Source organism: Sceloporus undulatus, chromosome 4, assembly GCF_019175285.1.
Source record: "Sceloporus undulatus isolate JIND9_A2432 ecotype Alabama chromosome 4, SceUnd_v1.1, whole genome shotgun sequence".
Classification (NCBI taxonomy): domain Eukaryota; kingdom Metazoa; phylum Chordata; class Lepidosauria; order Squamata; family Phrynosomatidae; genus Sceloporus; species Sceloporus undulatus.
The window spans coordinates 171,059,219-171,082,572 of NC_056525.1; the positions used below are offsets into that span (position 1 = coordinate 171,059,219).

Genomic DNA, 23,354 nt, shown 5'->3' on the forward strand with positions numbered 1-23,354 from the left:
CCCCTCCTCTTCTTTCCTTTCCTCTCCTATTTCCTTTCCCCCTCCCCTCCGTTCCTTCCTCTTTCCTTCCTCCTCTCTCCCTACTTTCCTTCCCTCCTCCCCTTTCCTTTCCTCTTTTCCATCCTTTCCTTTCCCTTCCTCCTTTCTCTCCTTCCCTTCCTTCCTTCCTCTCCTCCCCTTTCCCTCCCTCCCTGGGGTCTGCCCCACTTTGCCCTCCTCCTTCTCCTGCTGCTGGCATGTGTGCTTTGCTTTGTTCGGCTCTGCGTTGCAGAGGGGTTTTCCCAGGCTCCTCCCTCTGTATTCATTCATGTTTTTCTCCCCTCCTCCTTCCTTCTTCCCCTCCTTCCTTCCTTCCTTCCTTCCCTCCCTCCCTTTGCAACAGAAGAAGAGCCGCCCTCATTGCGTCTTTCTCCTCCTCCTCCTCCCTCTCTGTGGGGTGGCTTTTCTCAGGGCTCCCCACTCCCCCCCAGACCCCCATCCCACTGGGGAGGGACTCTGGAGGAAGAGAGGGAGCCTAGACCTCTCCCTCTGTGCCAGGATGGCTTGTTTGCCTGGCGCCGAGAATGGGCTTTTTCTGGAGGGGAAATCCTGCTGGTGGCCAACGGAAGTACTACTTTTAAAAGTGTAAATATTATGTAATGTGCTTTTTGTAGGTTGTAGCTAAACAGCCCTCATTTATTAAGGAAGCCTGTGACAAGTCTCGGTTTTAATCGCTGGCTTTATCATATGCTTTATGGAAATGTTCAGGCTTTACTCTGTCACCCGAGGAAACCTAAGTCTAGGAAAGTTTGAGCTACAACATCTTTCGCTCAGTCTCAAAAGTACTATTAGATGCCTTTACAGACTGATTTTTGAAGACTAGAAAGGCTATGTCCCTGTATTTCACCCAAGTTATTGTTAACAGTTGCAAAATGTATGACCTTATGTTAAAAGAGCCATATCATCTGAACTGAGAGCAAAAAGCAGCAACCTGCAGGCCCATGACAAAGATCTTCCTTTTTTCCTCCTGTATGATTTTTTAACACTTCGTCTGATGAAGAAGGCAGTGGAGCTTTGAAAGCTTGCAACGTGTAATTGTGCATTTTGGTTGGCCCAATGAAAGTATCATTGTTCAGTGGATTTTTGAATTAACCACATACAGGATAGTGGGTTCTCTTCCTGCATCTTAGGCTGACTAGACACAATGACTTTTAAAAAGAGAAATCAAAGACATAGCTGTGTCAGTCTGGAAAAACAGTATGCAAAGGGGTCTTGTAGCACCTTTGAGACTAACTGAAAGAAAGAAGCAGGTAGCCTGAGGTTTTGTACACTTGAGCCTGTGCTTCCTATGCATCTGCGGTAGGCTGAAGTCTAGAAAAGCTCCTGGTACCAATTTCTTTCAGTTAGTCTCAAAGTTACTATAAGATCCCTTTGCATACTGGTTTTAAAAAGTGAGGTGGAAAGGTGAATTTGAAGAGGGTATGAGGCAGACCCTGCCCTGGAAAGGGGCATTGGAACAAGGTTAGGAAGCCCTACCAACAAATAAGAAAGGGCAATTTTCCTTCTCCTCCTTTCAGCAGCAGAAGGAAATAAAGGGTTTTCTAACAGTATGGGGTGCAATGGGATGATCCCACCATGTTGCTCAAGTTTTGCTGAGCTGCAAGACCTACCATTTGGAAGCGAGTTTCCAATACCATCCAGAGTTTTATTTATTTAATCTTCTGGACTGGACTGCTGCATTTGGGCACTGCCCCCCGCTTCCTCCCCATAAGATGTTAAAAGGGGATGTATCCACACTGCATACTTAAATCAGTTTGACACAACTTTAACTGCCCCAACTCTATCATACAGAATCCTGGGATTTGTAGTTTGATGAGTTATTCAGGCTGCTCTGTCAGCCTCACCAAACTACAGATCATGGGATTCTGTAGGATAGAACCATAATAGTTAAAGTGGTGCTTTGATTCTGCAATGTGAGTACACCCAGGGAGAAGGATATATCAACCTTGCCCCATGAGGTTGTGATGGTCTAAAAACACAAATATTAAAAGTCCTGGTATAAGAAACTAGCATCTGTTTTATATTATGCATGTACAGGTATATCTCAATAAAGTAGATGTGTTCCTGTGCATTACCTCTTTAACAGAAGATTTGGTACCAAGGGCAGAAATAGCACAGAAAGAATAGGGATAGTTTCCTATTCTGCAAAAAAGGAAAGCAGTTCACATGTTTTAAGAAACTTTTTATTCAAAACTAATAATACCGTACGTTTGTGGGAAATGAAACAACCAGGGCAGTTAAACCTTGCATAAGTAAACAAAAACATTTCAAACCTCTAGAGACCACTGAAAGGCTTCTTCCAAAATACATCCAGAAATGCCCTTTTCTTTCCCCAGCTTTCACCCTTGCTGTTTCCATGTTGGTGGCCAAACTTATAAATCTGTGCTTTGTTAACATGCTTGGAGGAGACTGGTGAGGTCCTTTTCTCTCTGTTTTCCTATTAAAACAAGTTCAGTAAACATGTTTATTTTGCCTTGTATAGGCAGGCACAAACAACGACAGTAGGGTGTGCTAGAGCTGGATTCTGTTCTTTCCCAGGTCAAGCTCTATTGCAATATTTACTGCAAACATATTTACTGCTGCGACTCGACAGAAAGTCTGTGCTTTGCTAGCCCTCCTTCACCATCATCTCACTGCTAATGCCTTTATTAAAACTTCCAGCTAGACAGGGAGCAAGGAGGAAACCTGGGGGCTGGCTGGACTTAAAAACATTGTACATAAAAGAATTTCACTCTCACCAACTTTGTTAGCTGATGTATGCCTTTAGTTCTTTCCCTTTTTCTGAAAATAGGTTTCCTAGGGAGTAGAAATTAATGGCAGTGAGAGTCTGTTAGATTCAGGCATCACTTATTACTATCCAGTTATTTTCTTAAAGGCTGCTTGTTCAGCTTGACTATTTATAGCACTAGTTAGTTTAAGAAACAACTAAGGAATTTTTCAACAGTTCTGTCTGCCAAAGAGAACTTCCATTTTCAACTTATTACCTATCAGTTGAGCATTGTTAAGCTTTTTCTGCATGATCTCCAGAACTCAGTGAAACCAGTGCAATGTCTAACAGAGCTCACATATTTTGTGTGGACCATTGGTGGAACTTAAATCACCGTCTTTCTCCGCTTATATATAAGAGTGATTGATATTGGAGAAGGTACGTGGGTGAGAGAATGTTCTTTTATTTTTCTTCTGCAAAACAATGAATACTTGTTTTAAGCAGGAAAAAGATGTACCACTAAATAAATATTTGCCCAGCTCAAAGTTATAAAACAAATACATTCCACTTTGTTTCAGTTGTTGGCTTGTTCTTTCTAGAATTTCTCATAGGGACTACTGCAGGCAGAAGTTTTGCAGGTGCGACTTCCCCATTACAAAGATGTGATAGAGAAATGGCACCTGCTGGATTTCTGCTTCTTTCTGCAACTATTAAAGGCATATGATAATGTTCTCAGGGAGATGGGACAAAGTGTTCCCCTTGTGTCTTTTTTATTATTTAGGTTTTCCTTCTTACCCTGCATGAGGGGCATCTACCAGTTGTTAGAAAGAGAAATCTGGATTTCCTAGACCTTTGATATAAACCAACAAGGCTATAAATATTTGTAGCATTAGTATTTGTAATTGACCACGTTTAACTATTTGAAAGGCATGGGGGAAAGAAAAAAACAAAATGCTACTTAAAATACAATGAAAAGGAGTAGCTTATCCACATAATTTTATTAGAAGTGGGCTGCAGTAGTAAGGTTTTTTTTTCTGTAAAAGCTCTACGTAAAAGAAATGATACCATTTATATTTGTTCTGAATAATTGATTTCAGTATGACAGGGTTAGTTGCTTTCATGGCTTTTCATTTGTGACCCTTATACAACAGATTGACCCATTAATGTGAAAAGGAAGCATATTATTTGGTAAACCTGAAATAAGGTCATAATTCTATTTTTAAACCTGCATTTATGACTTTTCAAAGGACTTCTATGCAAACTGATGAATGGGATGTTTGTCTTTAAATTATTTTATATGTTCTGTCTGAACTTGGGGGTCCAGTAGTGACTATGGGGTTTCTAAGAATTTCAACCTAGTTTCACAAAATTGAATAATACAGCCCATGTAGTTCTAATGATAAATTAGTTAAACTGAGATAATACTTTTGTTGCTTGGGACCTTATTTAATGTAATCTTTTTTCCCTTCCCTAGTATGTGGATTAACTGACCCCACTGGCATGTTTATGGAGCTGCTTTTGGCTTGTTCTCCATTTCTTGGAAACTGTCTATGACTGGATGAGAATGCCTCGAACAAAACAAATAAATCCTAGAAATTTGAGAGGTAAGAAAGAAACACGGCTCTTAGAAGAGAAAAAAAATGGTGATCCATTGAAACATTTTTTAAAAAGGTCACAGGATCCATAGGTGTAATGGGGATTACATCTTCTGATATATATATTATTTTCTGTTTGTTGCTGAAACTGGTTGCATTGCTCGCTTTTTCTTTCTCATATGTGCATCTGCCTGTTGCTTTCTTCTCTCCTTGTTTCCTGGTTAGTTTTAAGCAGCTTGAACGATAACAGCTTTGAAGAAGATTATAACTTTGACGTGAGAAAGTTCATTAAATATGCTCTATTTCTGGGGTGACAGCACTGACAGTGTGGGATAGGTTTTCTGTTCTTGAAGTAGAAGCAGCCATGCAATCATTTGGGCAGGCAAGGTATGGTTCTCTAAAATTAACCTGAAGATTCACAATATTCTGACATAACACAGCAAGATTCATAAGTGTTTCTTACCCTTACTGCTTTTAAATAACAGTTACTGTGTATGCTCATGTATAAGTATAAAAATTTTGATCAAACTATTGACCCAAAAACCTGAGTTTACTTATCCATGGGTCACTGTAAGTACTATACTTTAACTCTTATATAAATAAAGGAACCATCCCCTGGTGAAAGGCAAACGTGTAATCTGACCTAAAAGCATTCACACCTTCTAGTCTGTCGTCCATCCAACCCTTGGTGTGAGCACAGATAGTTATGGCTGCTGCAATTCTGTAAGTTTTTTGGCATTGTTTTCCCTTTATTTCATCCTCTACATCCTTTGTTACATGCCCTTAAATTTTAGCCTCAACTTATCCACGGGTCATATCAAAATCCATAATTTTGTCCTCAAAACCTGTCCTCGACTTATACATGAGATCAACTTATAGCCGAGTATATACAGTAGATACATACCACAGAATTTGAAACAGTTCATCTGGAAGCACTGCAAGGCCCTCTTCTGTCAGCTGCTGTGAGATCTGGATATAAACAACAGTAGAGTACTCTTTACCTAGTTTTATGTAGCAACTTGACATATTTATTTTCTCTTTTTATTGTATTGTGCATATTGATATGCTGTAACTAAACCCCTAGGTCTGGAGCAATTTAGAAATATGCTTACAGTGCAAGTTAAATGTTATGAAGTATGCACTAATACTAACTTCTGTTAAAGATTGAAGCAATTTCTTGCTTAAACCTAATTACATATGTGTAACTAGGAAGTCCCACTATCTTTTTTAAAAATGAAGAAAGAAACTGGTCTTGATGTTCTTTGCAAAACTGTCAATACTGAAGTTTATCTAGCCCTAGATTTGAAATAATGTCAGCTAAAGAATGGGGATATGGGGTGTTGCCTCCTATATCAATGGAGCTTCACAAACATGAGGTTGTTTGGGGGCTGGAAAAATATTTCTGTTTCATAGGTTTTAGTGATTGAACAATTTAGTAGTATTTTGCACAAGCTGAAATAAATATTCCCAGATGCCTAGTCTGTTGAGCATCTAAGATTTTTGGAATCCTGATTATATTTCCATAGTGTAATATTGGGAAGAAACAGATGGCCTTGAAGGGGTGGCTTTGAGTCACCCTGGAGAAAGCTGGATCAGGGCTGTGGCAACCGTACGCCATGGCCCCGATCTGGCCGTTTGCTGGTGCGAAAAGAAGCGGCAGAAAGCTGCTCCTTTCTGAGCCAGAAAACCACTTGCTTTTCTGCTGCTGCAACAGCTTTGCAGCACTCTTGTGGCATGTGGCATCTAAATGCTGCGCCATCGGAGTGCCACAAAGCTGCCTGCCGTGTGGGTAGGCAACAGCTTCACAGCAGCTTCCTGCCGCCTTGGGGGCATGTATCATCTAAACAAGCCCCCAAGCTGCCAGGAAGCTGCTGCAAAGGGTCTGTCTGTTTCACCCCACTGAGGAAAAAAAATGACATTAGGAATTTGACAAGTAGATGTACATGAACTTTTATTATCTTTGCTTACTGTTAACTTTATTATTTTCATTCATATTTGTTTTACATATACCGTATTTTCCAGCGTATAAGACGACTGGGCGCATAAGACGACCCCCAACTTTTCCAGTTAAAATATAGAGTTTGGGATATACTCGCCGTATAAGACGACCCCTCTTCCAACACACACCAAATAAAAATTAAAAAACCATCAGATTTGATTTCAATATGGTAATTTTAATTCAAATGCTTATGACATGCAGGTACTTAGCAGGAAACCTTGTTGTATACAAATCCTGCTTGGACTGGTCAGCTCTCCCTGCCTGCCCAGCCCACCCTGTCTCCAAGACTATCAGAGCAGTAGCTGCTTTCATACGATCGCCGCATACGGTGGGGATGTGCACGCTGCCGTTTTTGAGCTCCCCCCACCATATGCAGCGACCGCAGATTCTCCAGTCTGCCCTATAAGATGACATCCGGCGTATAAGACGACCCCCAACTTTTGAGAAGATTTTCCTGGGTTAAAAAGTAGTCTTATATGCCAGAAAATACATTAGTTTTCTCATCCTTTAGAGTTTGTTTCTGAAATGCTTTGTAATGCCAATCAAGTCATTCAGGCATTTTTCATAAATAGAATACATTGCTGTGCATGTTTACTTAGAAATAACTCTAGTTGTGTTCTAGAACTACCTTTTTATTAAATGGGGTTAAGATTGCAGCCTATATAGTCAGTTTGCATTTATTATTGTAATGTTTAATGTGATTGTAATGGAGCTACATGCTTGTATGATAGTGTTTCTAAGAAGCAAACATTTTTTTAAACTGCTAAAAAAACCCCACTACATTTTAAATTCTCATCATTCTGAACCAGAGTTTTTAAGTGACTCAAAAATGATAATTGGGTTTTGTTCTTTTACAAATTACAAGGCCTCCAGCCTAAGAGTATACTCAGATACTACAAATAAACTTTTCAGTATAGAAAATCTTCACAGTATTTTAGGAAGATGGGCTTTATGAATGCACTTGCTTGTTGCAACTATGTTTGGGAAGGAAAAACATGAATCATCTAAATTTTTTTGGGATGAGATTTTCTTTAGCCAGCAGAGACCAAGAAGACTGCATCTGTCATCCCCCATCTCACCTTACCCATTGGAAAATTAGAAACAATAACACAAAAACAGAACACAATAGGAAACTATTAAGTCTAACATCTCCATCTTCTGCACTGTGAACTGATATGACTTTGGAAGGGAAAGTTGACTTGCCAGTGAGCATCCTTTCATATCCCATTCTATATTGCACTGCAGTCTATCATATTCCAAAGGCTTCCTTCCCTGTGTGCCAGCTTTTCCTCAAGCAGTCAGATTACTCAGGTAAAATACAGTGTTGCTCGTAAATTGCTTGATTTTTGGAGGGTGGTTTGGCAAATGTCTGTGTAGCTTAAGGTAAATTGCTTCCTCTTAGCCTCGAATTCCTTCCTTAGAAACAGTGCAATAGCATCCTGTCTTTCAGTAATACTAGGAAGGTTAGGAAAAAATAAACCTCTACAATGTATCGAGACTCCATTTGCCTTCCATATTCTGTGACGTATGACATAGATTAAGTTTAACCTGGATTATAACCAAACCTTTTCTATTAACAATGAATATTTTTCTTAAATTTGCTGCAGAAAATATATTTTGAATAGTACTATGTATCCATTCTAACTGATTTATGTAACTATCCAATTATTCCAAGGATTAAATTGGTCTTTGACTTTTGTGTAAGTATCAACTTTTGAATTTAACAGAGCACTGTGTATAGTAATTTTTATTTTAAAGAGAAGTTAAGATTTTATGCTGTTGATTTTTCCACTTACTTGGAATTTTCCCCCTTTTAATATGAATGTTCTGGCCCAGCTGAAGGAGAGAAAATCTAACACTAATATTTCAGATCTGTTCTCAGCTTTTCCATTTGTGCTTTGTAGGATGAGCTTGCAAGATGTTCTTGTTAATGTCTTAGACCAGTATTTGTTAACTCTCTGAACATCACATATCTTGCAGTTTTGTTTTGATGTTCCTCAGTCCTAGGATTAACTGCTGAGTTAAGAGAATCTAACTATACTAATAGGTTCTGTTATTTGGAACAGAATATTTGTAAACCAGAGATTCAGTGTGGTATAATGGTTTGAGTGTTGGGCTATGAATCTGGAAATAAGGGTTCAATTTCCCACTCAGCCATGCAACCCACTGTGTGACCTTGGGCAAGTCGCATACTTTCAGCCTCAGGGGAAGACAATGGCAAACCTCCTCTAAACAAATCTTGCCAAGAAAACCCCATGATAGGGGTTGCCATAAGTTGGAAATTACTTGAGGGCACCCAACAACAACAAATGTGTAAACCAACTAAGCTTTTAGGCTGAGGAAATGACTACCTAATACTTCAATATATGTGGTTTACTATAAAAAACAAAAACAACAAAACACTCTGTGTGTGTGTGTGTGTGTGTGCGCGTGTGCGTGCGCGCGCACACACACACACACATATAGAGAGAGAGAGAAGACAGCCTCTTTTGCTGCATCTTTGATTGTGATTGGTAGAACTGGTCCCAGACTCCACAGCCCGGCAGGGTGTGGGGTAAGGTGGAGTGTCTCTGCTTACTTACATTTCACACCTTGACACAATAGTATACCTATATTTAAACAGGAGTTTTCTTCATTCATTATGTGTATGTTGATGTGTGTTTTGATTTTAAAAAAACAACCTTTATAGCTATTTAGGACATGGGGGGGGGAGCACAGAGAAGCTATTAAAAACATCTAACATTGTACTTGCATGCTCTTATTGGTGGATAATCTGTCTTTTAGAGCCCTCATGACTTGAATGTTAGACTATTACTACGGAGACCAGAGTTTGAATCACCAATCAGCCATGGAAACCTGCTGTGTGACCTTGGGCAAGTCACACTCTCTCAGCTTCAGAGGAATGCAAAGGCACACCCCCTCTGAACAATCTTACCACAACCCCCCCCCCAAAAAAAAAGGTTTGCTTTAGGATTGATGTAAGTGGGAAACAACTTGAAGGCGCTCTAGCAGTAACAAGCTAGATTTAATTATACTATATCCTGGGAATCTGGATGCTCATAGGAAAATCTACTGAGTGGGCAGAGGGTTCTCCTATGGCCACTCCACAGCTGTAACATCTCTGGCAGAGAAGGGGGCAGAAATGTTCTTTTTTCCCCATCTGGTTAGAGTATTGCTGAAGTATTGTATTGCATACTGCTTTTCTACTGGTTTGTACTGAGCATGGCTTAGCTGCTTCTCTGGTGGTGGTTCAGGTGCATCTGTGTCATCCTCCAGTTTCACAGAGTCCTCTTTTAGTCTGCACGTGAACACTGTGCCTAAACAAATGCTTCTTGCTTGAATGGAAACACTGCCCATGCTAAAAGCAGCGCAAGGGGTTGGCCACATTTTAGCCCACATAGTGTGGAGGTTTGAATCAAGTTAAATGATGCCCCAGGATTATTACCTTATGTACAGAGTAGAACTGTCTAGACTAGGGATGGGAATCATGTAGTTCCCTAGATGTTCTTGGACTGCAAATCCCAGCAGCACTAATCAACTGGAAATTGCATTCCCTGAAAAGTCACATGTTTCTCATGCAGTTTAGATGAAATAGTGCATCTGGCTAGGGACCTACAAAATCATTGTTTACATTAGACATTTTCTGGGTTTACAAGCAGGCTAGTAATACCTTTTATGTATTAGTCCATTATTTGACAAGTTTAATGACATTCTCCCCCCTCCCTGATTGGTTACAGGCCAAATCCTGCTTTCTAGAAATTAGCTTTTATTTAGCACAACCAGTATTACACTGACAGCTTCTTCAGAATTGTAAAGTGAATTTGAAAAGTCATGATATGGAATACTATTGTCTGTGACTCAGTTTTACCTTGTTTACCAGAAGTCTACTAACGCAAAGTATTTAAAAATATTGTCTGATATTAAAGCCAAAAAATGCTCTTTTGATAGTCAGATTCCAGTAGAAGCGTATTTTAGTTTTGCACTGAACATAATGCAGAACATCTTGAAGCTCCCCCATCTGTGCTTACCATGGATCAGGTCTAGGCTGGTGTACAAAATCTGTGCTTCAGTCTGGAGAAAAATATTTAGCCCCATTTAGATCAATATTTTCCTTTTGGATAGCAACATGTGCATACTGTTTATGGAGCTTTTCCAGGCCAGATCTTAGGACCTGGCAGAACAGAGTAGGAGCCAGTGGAAGGGCTAGAGAAAGTAGGATTCCTCTTTCACCCAATGTGTGAATAACATGAGCCTCATGAGAAGGACCACACTGAGAGGCAGGGCCAAAGCCTTGTAATGAGGAACAATTTAGAAATGCCTTAAATATTGAATTAAAATGTTACATGCAAATACCTGAATGGGTTTGATGTGGGCCCAGGAACTATTTTATTCCTGTACAACATCTAATTATCTTTAGAATTTTGAGTATTCCATGTACATAACTAGATACAAATTACTGAGGTATGTTTGTGTGTGTATGTTAGAGTGCCAGTGGAGTTTTTTGGATTACAACTCTCATAATGTCTCACCATTGTCAGTGTTGTCTAGGGCTAGTGAGAACTGCAGTTCTGTACAGGCCACAGTTGTCTATTCCTGCTATACAAGGGGGTATCATAAAGTTTTAATTATCACATTTTAAAAATTTTGACAGAAAGTTAGTTTTGATTTGTAGTTGTTAACTTTTCTCTTCGTAATCACCATCCAGATTTACACATTTTCCCCAAGGTTCTTGAATGCTCTCTGAATACCGTTATTGTAGAAGTCTGTGCCTTAAACCACCTTTCCACTTCATGAATGACGTCATTTGTGTTGTCAAATTGGCGAACCCGCAGTGGATTTTTCAGTTCTGGGAACAAGAAGAAGTCACTTGGTTCGAGGTCAGGAGAATAAAGTGGATGCTGCAAAGTCTCAAAGCCACATGCCTTTGCTTTGTTAACTGCAACTTGAGATGAGTGAGCTGGTGCATGTGTCAGCTAGGAGATGAATGCCTCTGGAGAGCAAACTGCAGCATTTGTTTTTCAGAGCATCTCGCAACTTGTCCAAAACAAACAAACAGCTTCATTTATATACAGCTTCATACTGAACTAGCAGTGTCTAAGTGGTTTACAACTGTAAGCTAATTGCCCCCAACAAGCTGGGTATTCATTTTAGTGACCTCGGAAGTAGCAAGCCTGAGTCAAACTTGTGCTCTTTTGCTGGTATTGAACTCGCAACCTTATGGTTTTGAGTGTGTGGCTGCAGTACAGGCATTTAACCACTGTACTACCAGGTCTACAGAAGATTGCTGTAGTATGTGCCAGTGATGGCTTGTCCCGTTGCAAGGTCATTTGTGAGAATGACTCCACCACAGTCCCAAAAAACTGAGAGCATGACCTTCCCTGCTGACTTTTGCACCTTTGCCTTTTTGTGGGGAAGGGAATAGGCATACTTCTACTCCATGTTCATGGTTTTAGTCTCTGGATCATACTGATAGATCCAAGATTCATCCATGGTTACCAGAGAAACAAAAAAATTCTCTTCATCCTGTTTGAACAGCGTCAACATCTGTCTTGAAAGGTCACGCTGTGTTTGAGCTTTATCGCATTGGCTCCTTCCGTTCCGTTCTGAGCACGGAACGGAAGGAGCAGGGACGAGTGCGGAATGAGTGGGGGACGGATTTTACCGCACGCACCCGTCCCTCATTCGTTCCGTTCCCCCTCTCTTCCGTTCTTAATCTGTTCCAGAGGGGGAAATTTTTGAGAACTGTTCTGAACAGTTCTCAAAAAGCGTTCCCTCTGGAACGGAATGGGAAGGGAAGAGAGGGGGAACGGAATGAGTGAGGGACGTGTGTGTGCGGTAAAATCCGTCCCCCACTCGTTTCCGTTTCCTGCCGGGCCGGGCCGAGAACCCGGTGCGATAAAGTTCTTAGTCTCTGGAAAGGGGTTAACAAATGTGGAACCCAGAGTTCAGACATCTTAGACGTGTGCAGTTCATCATGAATAATTTCCCACACACTACCATTATAGACCAGTTTCATTCATGATCATTTGGATGGTTGCATGTCTGTCTTCCAGGATTAAACACTCAACTTTCTTCACTGTGGTCGCATCGTCTGTCAATGATGGTATTCCAGGTCTTGGCTTGTCTGTGAAGGACATGTGACCAATTTGGAAATTCCTTTTCCACCTAATAACAGTGTCATAAGATGGGCAGTCATTTCCATAAACTAGCATCATCTCATCATCAATTTGCTGGGCACAATTACCCTCAATGTGAGCCTCAATCTTCTCCATCTTACACTTTAGTCACTTCTGGCACAACCTTTAACAAAAATAAAGGAAATAGTGAGCTGATTTTCTCAACATCATGCACTTATGGATCAGTGAACGCTGACAAAATTTCATCAGTATGCCAGAACAACTTTCGGGTGATAATTATTACTTTATGATACCCCCTGGTATAGTGGCAGGGGGCTATTCCCACAGAATTTTGGTGTTGTTTTTTTTAACTTTAAAAATATTTGATAACCCATAATAACAGGCTAAGGGTGAGTTAGGATTGGAACAGAACCCTAAATTCATTAGAGTTGGATAGCTGGAAAGTGGTGTTGTATGTTTTCAACTTATTAAAAAACAGTCAGTGGTTGTATTAACCAAGAACACTGGGGAAAGAGTTAAAAATTTTAACAAGGTTGTTTCTCTTTGCGGTTTATGTCTCATGAGAATCATAAAGGCTTTGTTGGTAGTGAAGCAGAAGAAATAATGAGTAACACTTTCCCTGAGAATTGGAAAAGTACATTCTGAGAATAAATTTAAATTTCCTAAGTATTTTGCTGACCAATAGGTTTTAATGCTCTTAAAAACAAACTTTAAACATTATAAGTTCAGAGAGCTGCTTCCTCTTCTTTTTTTTCTTCTTCTTTTGCAGTTATTTTGTTGAATAAACTTTATAAATATATCTTGAGGGGGAATGAAGAAAGATCCTGGAGAAGGTTCAAAATTTGCAGTTGTCTAACCAGTTTAATGGGAAATAGTCCCATTAAAGTTAGAGAGAGAGAAAGACCTGGTTTGGGTACAGTGGATAAGTGTGTATACTGGGAGGTTCCTGGTTTTAATCTTGCCAGGCATGGAATTATTTGGTGGCCTTGGGCAAGCCACAGATCTCTGTCCCCCAAGGATATAATACTGGCACATGTTTGTTTTGTAAATTAGGTAGGTAAAGTATGTTGAGGTTTGAATATTCAAGAAAGATTCTGTGTAAGTGCTAAGAATACCGGAATCTCACTGCATTGCTTGTCTTGGAGAATTATAACACATAATTTCTGTTTTAGGAAAGAATATAAGTAGAGTTACTGGGAAGAAGAAGGAAAGTCCTTTCATGAAGGTTGGGCAGCTGAAATAACTAGGGCATTCTGCATTTCCATCCTTGCCCAGATAGCATGAAACAAGTCTATGCTATCAGAGTAAAGGGAGTAAGGAAGAACTCCTTGAAAGAGCATCAGGTGAAGAGAAAACCAAGGGGATGAATGTGGTTTTGTGTTAAGGTGATGCTTGTTCCAAAATGTGGTCACAGTAATTCAGATACTGGGGTGGGGGACCTTTGGCTGTCCAAAAATTGTTGGATTTTAACTTCCATCTGTCCTAGCTACCATAACCAGTGGTAATGTAAAATGGATTATAATTCAGGAACAACTGGAGACAACAGGTTCTCTGTTCTTGTCCTAATGTGCATCTTTCTTGTAATGTTATTAACTATGAAAATCTCTTAGTAAGAGTGTAACAGCCTGCTCCTACAATGCCTTTAGCTGCTGCAGTCCAAGCAACTCTTTATGGGTTAATAGGCTGTATGAGGCATGGCCTATTTCACTTTGTCATTTAAGAAAAACTAAATTATTCCCAGCCACACAATGTATTAAAGCAATAATTTTTCCTAAAGACTTTGGTGAACTCTGGACCAGCTGTAGTTGGCCTGCCCTTGCACAACAACATTCAGAGCTTAGGCTTAGCCTGAAATAGATTCAGACAAGTGTCTGGAAGACAAAATGAACAACTGTACAATCCTTCCTTGTATATATGGCTCAGTGCTGGTGTTCTCCTTTACTGAGGTATATGTGAGTAGGGAAGACATTGTGTGTGAAATGCTGCTGATTTGTTACTCTTTCAATCTTAGTAAATGACATCCACTCTCTTGTTTTTGAATGACTTACTTGAAAAGCTGTGCATCATTGCTCAGCTCATTATTGCCCAACAGATAAAGTAGGTTCATCCCTAATTCTTGGGAAAACTCAATTCCTACCTCTTTTCACTGACATTAGAGAGACAGGTTTTGATTTACTGTATTGCATTGTAATGAGCCAGCGTGGCATAGTGGTTTGAGTGTTGCACTGTGACTCTGGAGACCAGGGTTTGAATCCTAGCTCAGCCATGAAACACACTGGGTCACTTTGGGCAAGTCACATGCTCTCAGCCTCAAGGGAGGGTAATGGCAAACCTCTGAACAAATTCCCAAGAAAACCCCAGGATAGGTTTGCCTGAGGGTTGCCATAAATTGAAAACAATTTGAAGGCACACAACAGCAATATCTTAAATAAGGCATTGTATACAGAATGCAGACTGATGGTTAGCTAGCACTAAACCTGGAAATGCAGGAGGGTGGCTAGGGGATGGGCATCTAGCCTGCACTAATTTAATCACCAAACTCATGTGTAATCCATTATGTTACATAAATTATAATCCCTTGGATCCTTTGCATTGCTCAGAACCACACTCTGGAGTCCCCTAGCCAGCATGGGTTCTTCCCAGAGCTGTGAGAAGTTGCCTTTTTGGCCCACAACTTGCTGGCTAGAGGATTCCAGAGTCTGAGCTCTGGGGTTCTGAGCTCTGTGAAGGATCCAGTGAGAAGGGATTATAGTTTATTTATAGATTATGGTCTTTGTTTGTGAAAGGTCCTTCAGTTCCCCAGCATCTCCATTAAAAGGATCCACTAGCAAGTGATATGAGAGAGCTTTCCTTGAGACTGCATAGCACTGTTGCTAGCCAATAGGCAGTAATGGGCCAGAAGGACAAGTAGGTTGACCTGAGGCCCTTCCACACTACACAGTTACAGCACTATGATTTGATTTTAACTATCATGCCTCTCTATCCGATGTCATCTTGGGATTTGCTGTTTAGGGAACAGTACTGTACTTTTAATTCTCAGCCAGAGAACTACACCTGAACTGCAGAAATAATCCAGTTTGACATCACTTTAACTGCCATGGGTCAGTGCTATTGAATCCTGGGATTTGTAGTTTTGTGTGGCACCAAAGCACTCTGACAAAGAAGACTAGATGCCTCACAAAACTACAATTCCCAGAATTCCATAGTATTGACCCATGGTGGTTAAAGTGATGTCAAACAAGATTATTTCTTCAGTGCGGGTGCAGCCCCTTATGCCTTACTAGACTACAGAACCCAGGATTCCATAGAATGTTGTCATGGCAGTTAAAGTGTAATCCTAATGCTATAATTGTGTAGCACAAAAGGGCCCCTGGTATAAACCAACTTTCTTGGCTCCTGCTTGCATGCTTTTGACATGCTTTTTTTTGTCTGCTCACCCTAGACTCTGGAATGACCTGCCAAAAGAGAAACAACAGTTGAAAACCCTAACATTTAAAACAACATTAAAGATACATCTACTGCAGGGGTAGGCAACCTGCGGCCCGCGTGCCGGATGTGGCCCGGCGAGGCCTTGGGACCGGCCCCAGCCCGGTCCTGCCGCCGATTGCCACCAGGGTCTTTGGCGTCTCGTGCGAGGGGCATGGTGGGGCAATTGTCTATAGAAGCCTCAGAAACATGGATTTATCTTAACATTTTTTTAAAAAATCAGCAAATTTTTTCATGTGTCCTCCATTTTTTATTTAAAAAGTGCCCTCCATTTGAAAATTTTGTCCTACATTTGTCCTGGTTTATTTATTTATTTAATTTTTTTTAAAAAATATTTATTTTTTGGTTTCGGCTCCCCGGTTGTCTGAGGGACAGCAACCTGGCCCCTGGCTCAAAAGGGTTGCCTACCCCTGATCTACTGGCACAAGCCTACCCAACCAATTTTTAAAAATGACTTTTTAATTAGTATATTTTAAAAGAATGTACAGTCGGCCCTTCTTATACACGGATTTTTTATACACGGATTCAAGCATACATGGTTTGAAAATGTTAAAAAAAAGTATAAATTTCAACAATCAAACCTTGATTTTCCATTTTTTATAAGGGACACCATTTTGCTATGTCGTTATATTTAATGGGACTTGAGCATACATGGATTTTATTATACACGGGGGATCTTGCAACCAAACCCCAGCATATAACAAGGGTCCACTGTACTCATATGAGTATATTTTAATGGTTTTATATTTATTGTATTTTTAATTTTCTTATTGTTTTACAGTTAGATGCCTTATCATATTACATAAATGATATTTCTATATTCACTGTTAAAAATGCAGTATATACAAATTGCATATAAAGTCTAGAAAAAAGGATGTTAATCAGATCAGTATCTTGCACTTCCTGCTGTCTCACTGTCTCGTGTGACATATTTTTGCATTGCTTGTCAGCTTCTATTTTTTGTATTTTCTTATAGCTTGTTGTTGTTAACTGCCCTCGAGTTGATCTCGACCCATGGTGGCCCTGTGGATGGGGCATCTCCAAGACTCCTTGTGTCTCACTACTCTGCTTAGTTCTGTACATGGCCTTTCTTTCTTTCTTTCTTTCTTTCTTTCTTTCTTTCTACTTCCCTCCACCTTTCCTAGCATTATTGTTTTTTTTCCAGTGAGTCATGCCTTCTCATAATGTGTCCAAAGTACAACAGCCTAAGTTTTGTCACCTTGGCTTCCAGAAAGATTTCTGGCTTGATCTGCTCTAGAACCCATTTATTTGTCTTTTTTTTGGCTGTCTATGGGATCCTCAGCACTCTTCTCCAGCACCATATCTGAAATGAATTGATTTTCTTCCCGTCTTGTTTCTTAACTGTCCAGCTCTCACATCCATACATGGTAATGGGGAATACAATGGCTTATATGATTCTGCCTTTTGTACTCAGTTGTATATCTTTGCATTTTAGGATATTTTCTAGTTCTTCCATAGCTCCCCTCCCTATTCTTAGTCTTCTATCAGTGTTTGATCCCAGGTATGAGAACTCTTTTAATATTTCTATTTCTTCATTGTGTAGGTTGAAATTGCATAGATTTTCTATGGTCATTATTTTTGTTATCTTTATGTTCAGCAGTAAGCCTGCTTTTGCACTTTCTTCCTTGATCTTCCTTAGTAGATGTTCCAGGTCTGGGAGGTTTTCTGCTGGTATTGTAGTGTCATCTGCATATCTGATATTGCTGATATTCCTTCCTCCTATTTTCACTCCTCCTTCTTGCATATCCAATCCTTCTCATAGTTAATTCTTATAGTGACTTTTCCACTTTTGCGCAATAAGCCACAGAAACCATGTATAGGATTTTTCTCCAACATTTTCTTGCAGGTGCATATGTTGTTTTGTTTGCCATATTGAGTAGATAGATTTCTGGTATCATTTCAAATTTTATCTTCAGTACTGTTTTAATGTTAGGATGAACGCTTTTCCAGAACTTGATTATATCTTCACAATTCCACCATACATGCTACCAAGTTTCAATGATTGTTCCACATTTCCAACATTTGTTGTTACCTGTTTTGTATGTTTTTGCTATTTTTGCTGGCATTATATCCCATCGGAATTTCATTTTTTGAAAGTTCTCATGAATATTTTGTCATTTTGTGAATTATAACACTTTCCAGATAGATTTCTCTGCCGATGTATTTGGCCCAGCAAATCATGTAGTCTTTAATAATGCCCTGTTCTAGTTTTCTTTTGACGAGGAGTTTATATATCTCAGATGTTAGTTTTTGCTCTTTTCCTTGTAATAGGTTATCTAATTCATTCTTCTTCGTCTCAAGTTCTTCTTGTTTTAGATCTAATTTAAATTTATCTGATATCTGTATAGTAACCAATGTTTTTTATTATTTCTAAGTCTTCAATATCGTCTAATAATTTCATTTTATATTGATTTTGATTACACTTTTGTATTAGATCTTTATATCTTAACCATGTTTTCATGTACATTCTTCTGAAAAAGGCCTCATGGAGAGATACCCGCCCTGGGATTCCTCTGTTAAAAGCTGTATTTTGTTTTAATCGGATTTGTTAGAATTGCTCTTTGAATATAATGGTGGCAGAAATCTTTATGAATTTGTTCTTTTCATACCATAATTACGCATGCCAACCATAATGGAGATTGAAGCCTTCAAGATTAAGAAGTTTTCTGTTTTCTAATTTTACCCAGTCTAATCTTAGACAGGTTAAGATATTTGCCTGATAATACAGTTGTAAATCTATATTATACGTTGATCTTTGTGTCTATTAAGGTTTTCCATTTAACACATGATTTTTTCCCCCTTCCCATGCATATTTTCTAATTTCTTTGTTCCAAATTTGGAAAGCTTTATTACTAATCATTATAGGTAGGTTGGTAAATAAGTAAGTAGAATTTGGGAATAATATTGTATTTCAAATGTTGGTTTTATATGTTTTTTTTTTCCTTTTTTATAATTGTGTTTTGTTTTTTAACATGTTGTACCCTGCCTCAAACCTTGAGGAGAGGCAGGAAATTAATAACAACAATATTTATTTATTTATTTATTTCCAGCCTCTCCTCAAGGCAACAGCAGTAACAACAAAGGGGTTAATGGAGAAATTGTCTATGAATTAATAATAATAATAATAATAATAATAATAATAATAAATATTTATTTATTTATATCCCACCTTTTCCGCTTTCAGGATCGAGGCGGGTAACAGCAAAGTTAAAACAACAACAACAACAAAACAACTATATTCCTATTATTACTATACATTATCATTATTATTATAATACATAGATGATTTCCTCATTAACCTCATTGTTGTTGTTATCGTTATCCATTTCTCTCTCTGGAATCTGCTTCTTTCATTCCATTCTTCCTTCTGCCTTACTCTCTGCCTCTGCTTGGCAACTGCTCCTCCATCCTTGGGGAGGCTCACCTCATACTTTAAAAAAACAGGGAGCTAGATACTGTCATGGGCTTGTACCTGCATGTTAATTTGAATCCTGCGTTTCTAGTAAACACGGCTGCAAATGTGTCTTGGGCCCTGCACTATAACAAATCAGTCTTCCCTCCTTCAAGCCTTAGGCTGTTGCCAGGTTTGGCAATAGTAACAAAGACAATTTGAGGTGCAGGAAGGCAGCTTCTAAATAGGAAGCTGTCAGCATTTTTGATGAATTATCCTAATCTTGTCTCTAAAGATTTAATTTCTCCTACATTGAAATAGCAGATTTTTTTTACTATAAATGAAGTGTGAATTCCTAAGGTATTAAAAAATCCCACAAGTACTAAAAATGTAGGTGATGGAAGGAAGAGATAAATGATCAGGGCATTCCCTTTCAGTTATGCAGGTGAAAATGAAGCACCACATGTTAGGACTGAAAGGGAGAGCCTGTGCACGGGTTAATTTTGTCCCTACTTTACCCTAGGAAGTAGTAGGGCTTATGTGATAAAAACTTCCTTCATTTAAAGAAAGATCCTTACATAAAAAACAATGCTATGGAGAAGGATTCTGGCCACATCTTTTCTCTGACACCTAGTTTCTCTGTGTCTCTTATATGCAATAGCATTCAGTTATGCATAGGGTTGCCATAGTGCCGGATCTCCAAACCGGGAAAAATGTAGGACAAAATATTCAAATGTAGGACACAATATTTTGTCCTACGTTTGAAAATTCTGTCCTACATTTTACCTCGCAATCGCCACTTAAGGAGGCTTTCCCTCCCCGACTGGGCCTCGGGCCTCACTGCGATCGGAGGCCAGGATCGGGGCCTCGCCTCCTTCCTGGCCCCCGCGGGGACCAGGAAGGAGGCGAGCAGGCCGCCGGCCATCGCCGCGGCCTCGCCTCATTCCTGGCCCCCGCGGGGACCAGGAAGGAGGTGAGGAGGTTGCAGGGAGGCGGGGAGGTTGGCACGGCTGCGCCCAAGAGGCGCCACCTCCCTGCAGCCTCCTCCGCCCCAGGCCTCGCTGCCCTCCTTTTCCTCCGCGCGGCCATGCGCGGTGGAGGAGAAGGAGGGCAGCGGGGCCCCAGGGTTGCCTAGCAACCCCGCTGCAACCGGGCTTTTCCCGGTTTTTGGCGGCACCCGTGCCGTGACCGGGCAGGTGCCGCCAAAACCGGGGAAAACCCGGTTGCAACCGGGTTATGGCAACCCTAGTTATGCAAAGACTCTGCTTGCAGTCAGAAGTGGTGTACCAGGGCCAAGTTTACCAGCTTGGTGATAACTATGTTCTTCTTTCATATTAACTTTGAAAATGTTACCTTTAGTTGGAAGTTGAATTAAATGAACTTGAATTTGCTTCACTATAATGTATTTAGGTTCAAGGGGTAGGTTAGTGAAATGAAATTATGAGTTCTGAATCATGCTAATTTTCTATGGGCATATTTATATGGTTCTTCTAGTGTTTGTAGGGAAAGCAGAAATGTAGACATTTCTATTTCACTTTCCGGAGACTCCATAAGTATTACATGGAATAAAACAGAGTATGTAGTAACTGTGGCATCCCAATACTCTTTTTGCCTACAATTCCTATCAGCTCTAGCCAGGGTAAACAACAATAATGCATTTATTTATTTATTTATTTAATTTGTATTCCACTTTTGTACCAAAATTGGGACCCAAAGGAACTGAAGTGCAAAAACATCTTTGGTGCCTTGATTGTCAACTCTGGAACAAAATTAAATTCATTCCAAAACTAGTATGTTTGTTTCCATATGGTAGACTTTAGTCATAGAATTATTACAGTCCATAACCTCAGTTTCCAAATACACGTGAAAATCTAATGCATAGATTGCTTCCCTGGATCTCTCAATCCAGGTTGACTAGATGTTAGATCCATCACAGCACATAAAAAATATTTGCAGCCAAAATGAATTAAGGAGATATGAATCTGATTAAGTGCAGTGACCTGGTTCACACATCTCAGTAAGACATTTACATGTATATGAGCTAGTGTCTTGGTGCACGTTGGCTGATGTTTCCATTGCAAGTGCAAGTGGCTAAGTATTAATATTTATTGAGATAGCTTCATCTAGCAGGGCCAATGCTCTGGCTTTTTTCTGTACCAGCAAGCTAGAGGAAACAAATCTTAAAAACAGACAATGAGATATTTCTCTGGCTTGTTGGAGGAAAAATAAGACAACATGCCAGGTTTTAACATGACACTGGACAAACCACAAACCATGGCTTGCTTGCTTGCTTATTTATTTATTTATTTTTGGTCAGTCCCCACCTGGAATACTGTGTCTCCTTCTGGGCACCACAATTCAAAAAGGATGTTGGAAAACTGGAGCGTGTGTTAAGGAGGGCGACTAAAATGTTGAAGGGCCTGGAAACCATGTCCTATGAGGAATGCCTTAGGGAGCTGGGGATGTTTAGCCTGGAGAAGAGAAGGTTAAGAGGTGATATGATAGCCCTGTTTAAATATTTGAAGGGATGTCAGATTGAGGAGGGAGCAAGCTTGTTTTCTGCTGCTCCAGAGAACAGGACCCGGAACAATGGATGTAATCTCCAGGAAAAAAGATTCCACCTCAACATTAGGAGGAACTTCCTGACAGTAAGGGCTGTTTGACAGTGGAACAAACTCCCTCGGAGTGTAGTGGAGTCTCCTTCCCTGGAGGTCTTTAAACAGAGGCTGGATGGTCATCTGTTGGGGATGCTTTGATTGAGATTTCCTGCATGGCAGAATGGGGTTGGACTGGATGACCCTTGCAGTCTCTTCCAACTCTACAATTCTATGATTCTATATGAATTCATATCACTCCTTTCTCCCAATATGAGACCCAATGCGACTATTTAGCTACCCCTGCTTCTGTTGAGATTAGCAAACCAGCATGCTCTAATACACTGGTTTGCACAAAATATATTTCTGAAGAATTCTGACTTCACTATTATTACTGTTGTTGTTAACTGCCTTCGAGTCGACTTCAACCCATGGCAACCCTATGTATGAGAGACCTCCCAAGTCACCTTATCCTCAACTGCCATGCTCAGTTCCTGCTTGACTGTGGCTTCGCTATCCATCTGGAATGTGGTCTTCATCTTTTCCTATTGCCCTCTACTTTCATAGTCTTTTCTAGTAAGTCCTTTCTTCTTATGATATGGCCAAAATATGACAACCTCACTTTAGTCATCTTGTTGGAATAACAAAATGAAATTCAACACGGAGAAATGTAAGGTACTGTACTTAGGCAGAAAAGGCGAAATACATAGATATAGGATGGGCGACACTTGACTTAACAAGACTACATGTGAAAAGGATCTAGGAGTCCTAATAGACCACAAGTTGAACATGAGTCAGCAGTGTGATGCAGCAGCTAAAACACACTTCCTCGGGGTGTGGTGTAGTCTCCTCCTCTGGAGGTTTTTAAACAGAGACTGGATGGCCATCTGCCATGGGTACTTTGATTGTGAGTTCCTACATGACAGGGGGTCAGATTGGATAGCCCTCATGTTCTCTTCTAACTCCTTGATTCTATTATTCTACTTCCAGGGAGAGTCTGGGCCTGATCTGCTCTAGGATCCACTCACTGATCTTTTTAGCAGTCCATGGCATTATCAGAACTCTTCTCCAGCACCACATCTCAGATGAATTTATTTTTTCACTGTCTAACTTTAACAACCTTACATTGAAATGAGAAATACAGTACGATGGCATGGGCAATCCTAAATTTGGCATTTAATTATATATCTTTACACTTCAGGATTTGTGTAGTTCCTTCATAGCTGACCTTACAAGTTCCAGTCTTCTTCTGATTTCTTGACTGCAGACTCTACTTTGATTGATGATTGAGCCCAAGTATGGAAAATCCTGAACTATTTTGATCACTTTATCATCTACTTAAAATTATGTAGGTCATCTGTGGTCATAATTTTTGTTTTCTTGAT

At 39.9% G+C, this 23,354-nt stretch overlaps 1 protein-coding gene across 4 annotated transcripts in view; it reads left to right on the plus strand.

The window, feature by feature from the left end:
- HIVEP1 (HIVEP zinc finger 1) overlaps positions 1 to 23,354 on the plus strand; it is a 110,552-nt gene that overhangs the window by 7,678 nt on the left and 79,520 nt on the right. For 3 of the 4 annotated variants that reach the window (XM_042463397.1, XM_042463399.1, XM_042463395.1), the window contains exon 2: positions 4,221 to 4,350. In XM_042463397.1, the coding sequence (XP_042319331.1) occupies positions 4,305 to 4,350 (46 nt within the window). In that variant the 5' untranslated portion in view covers positions 4,221 to 4,304. Of the gene's footprint in view, positions 1 to 493; positions 625 to 4,220; positions 4,351 to 23,354 lie in introns of those variants that run through there. The other variant, XM_042463398.1, reaches the window with a different exon arrangement.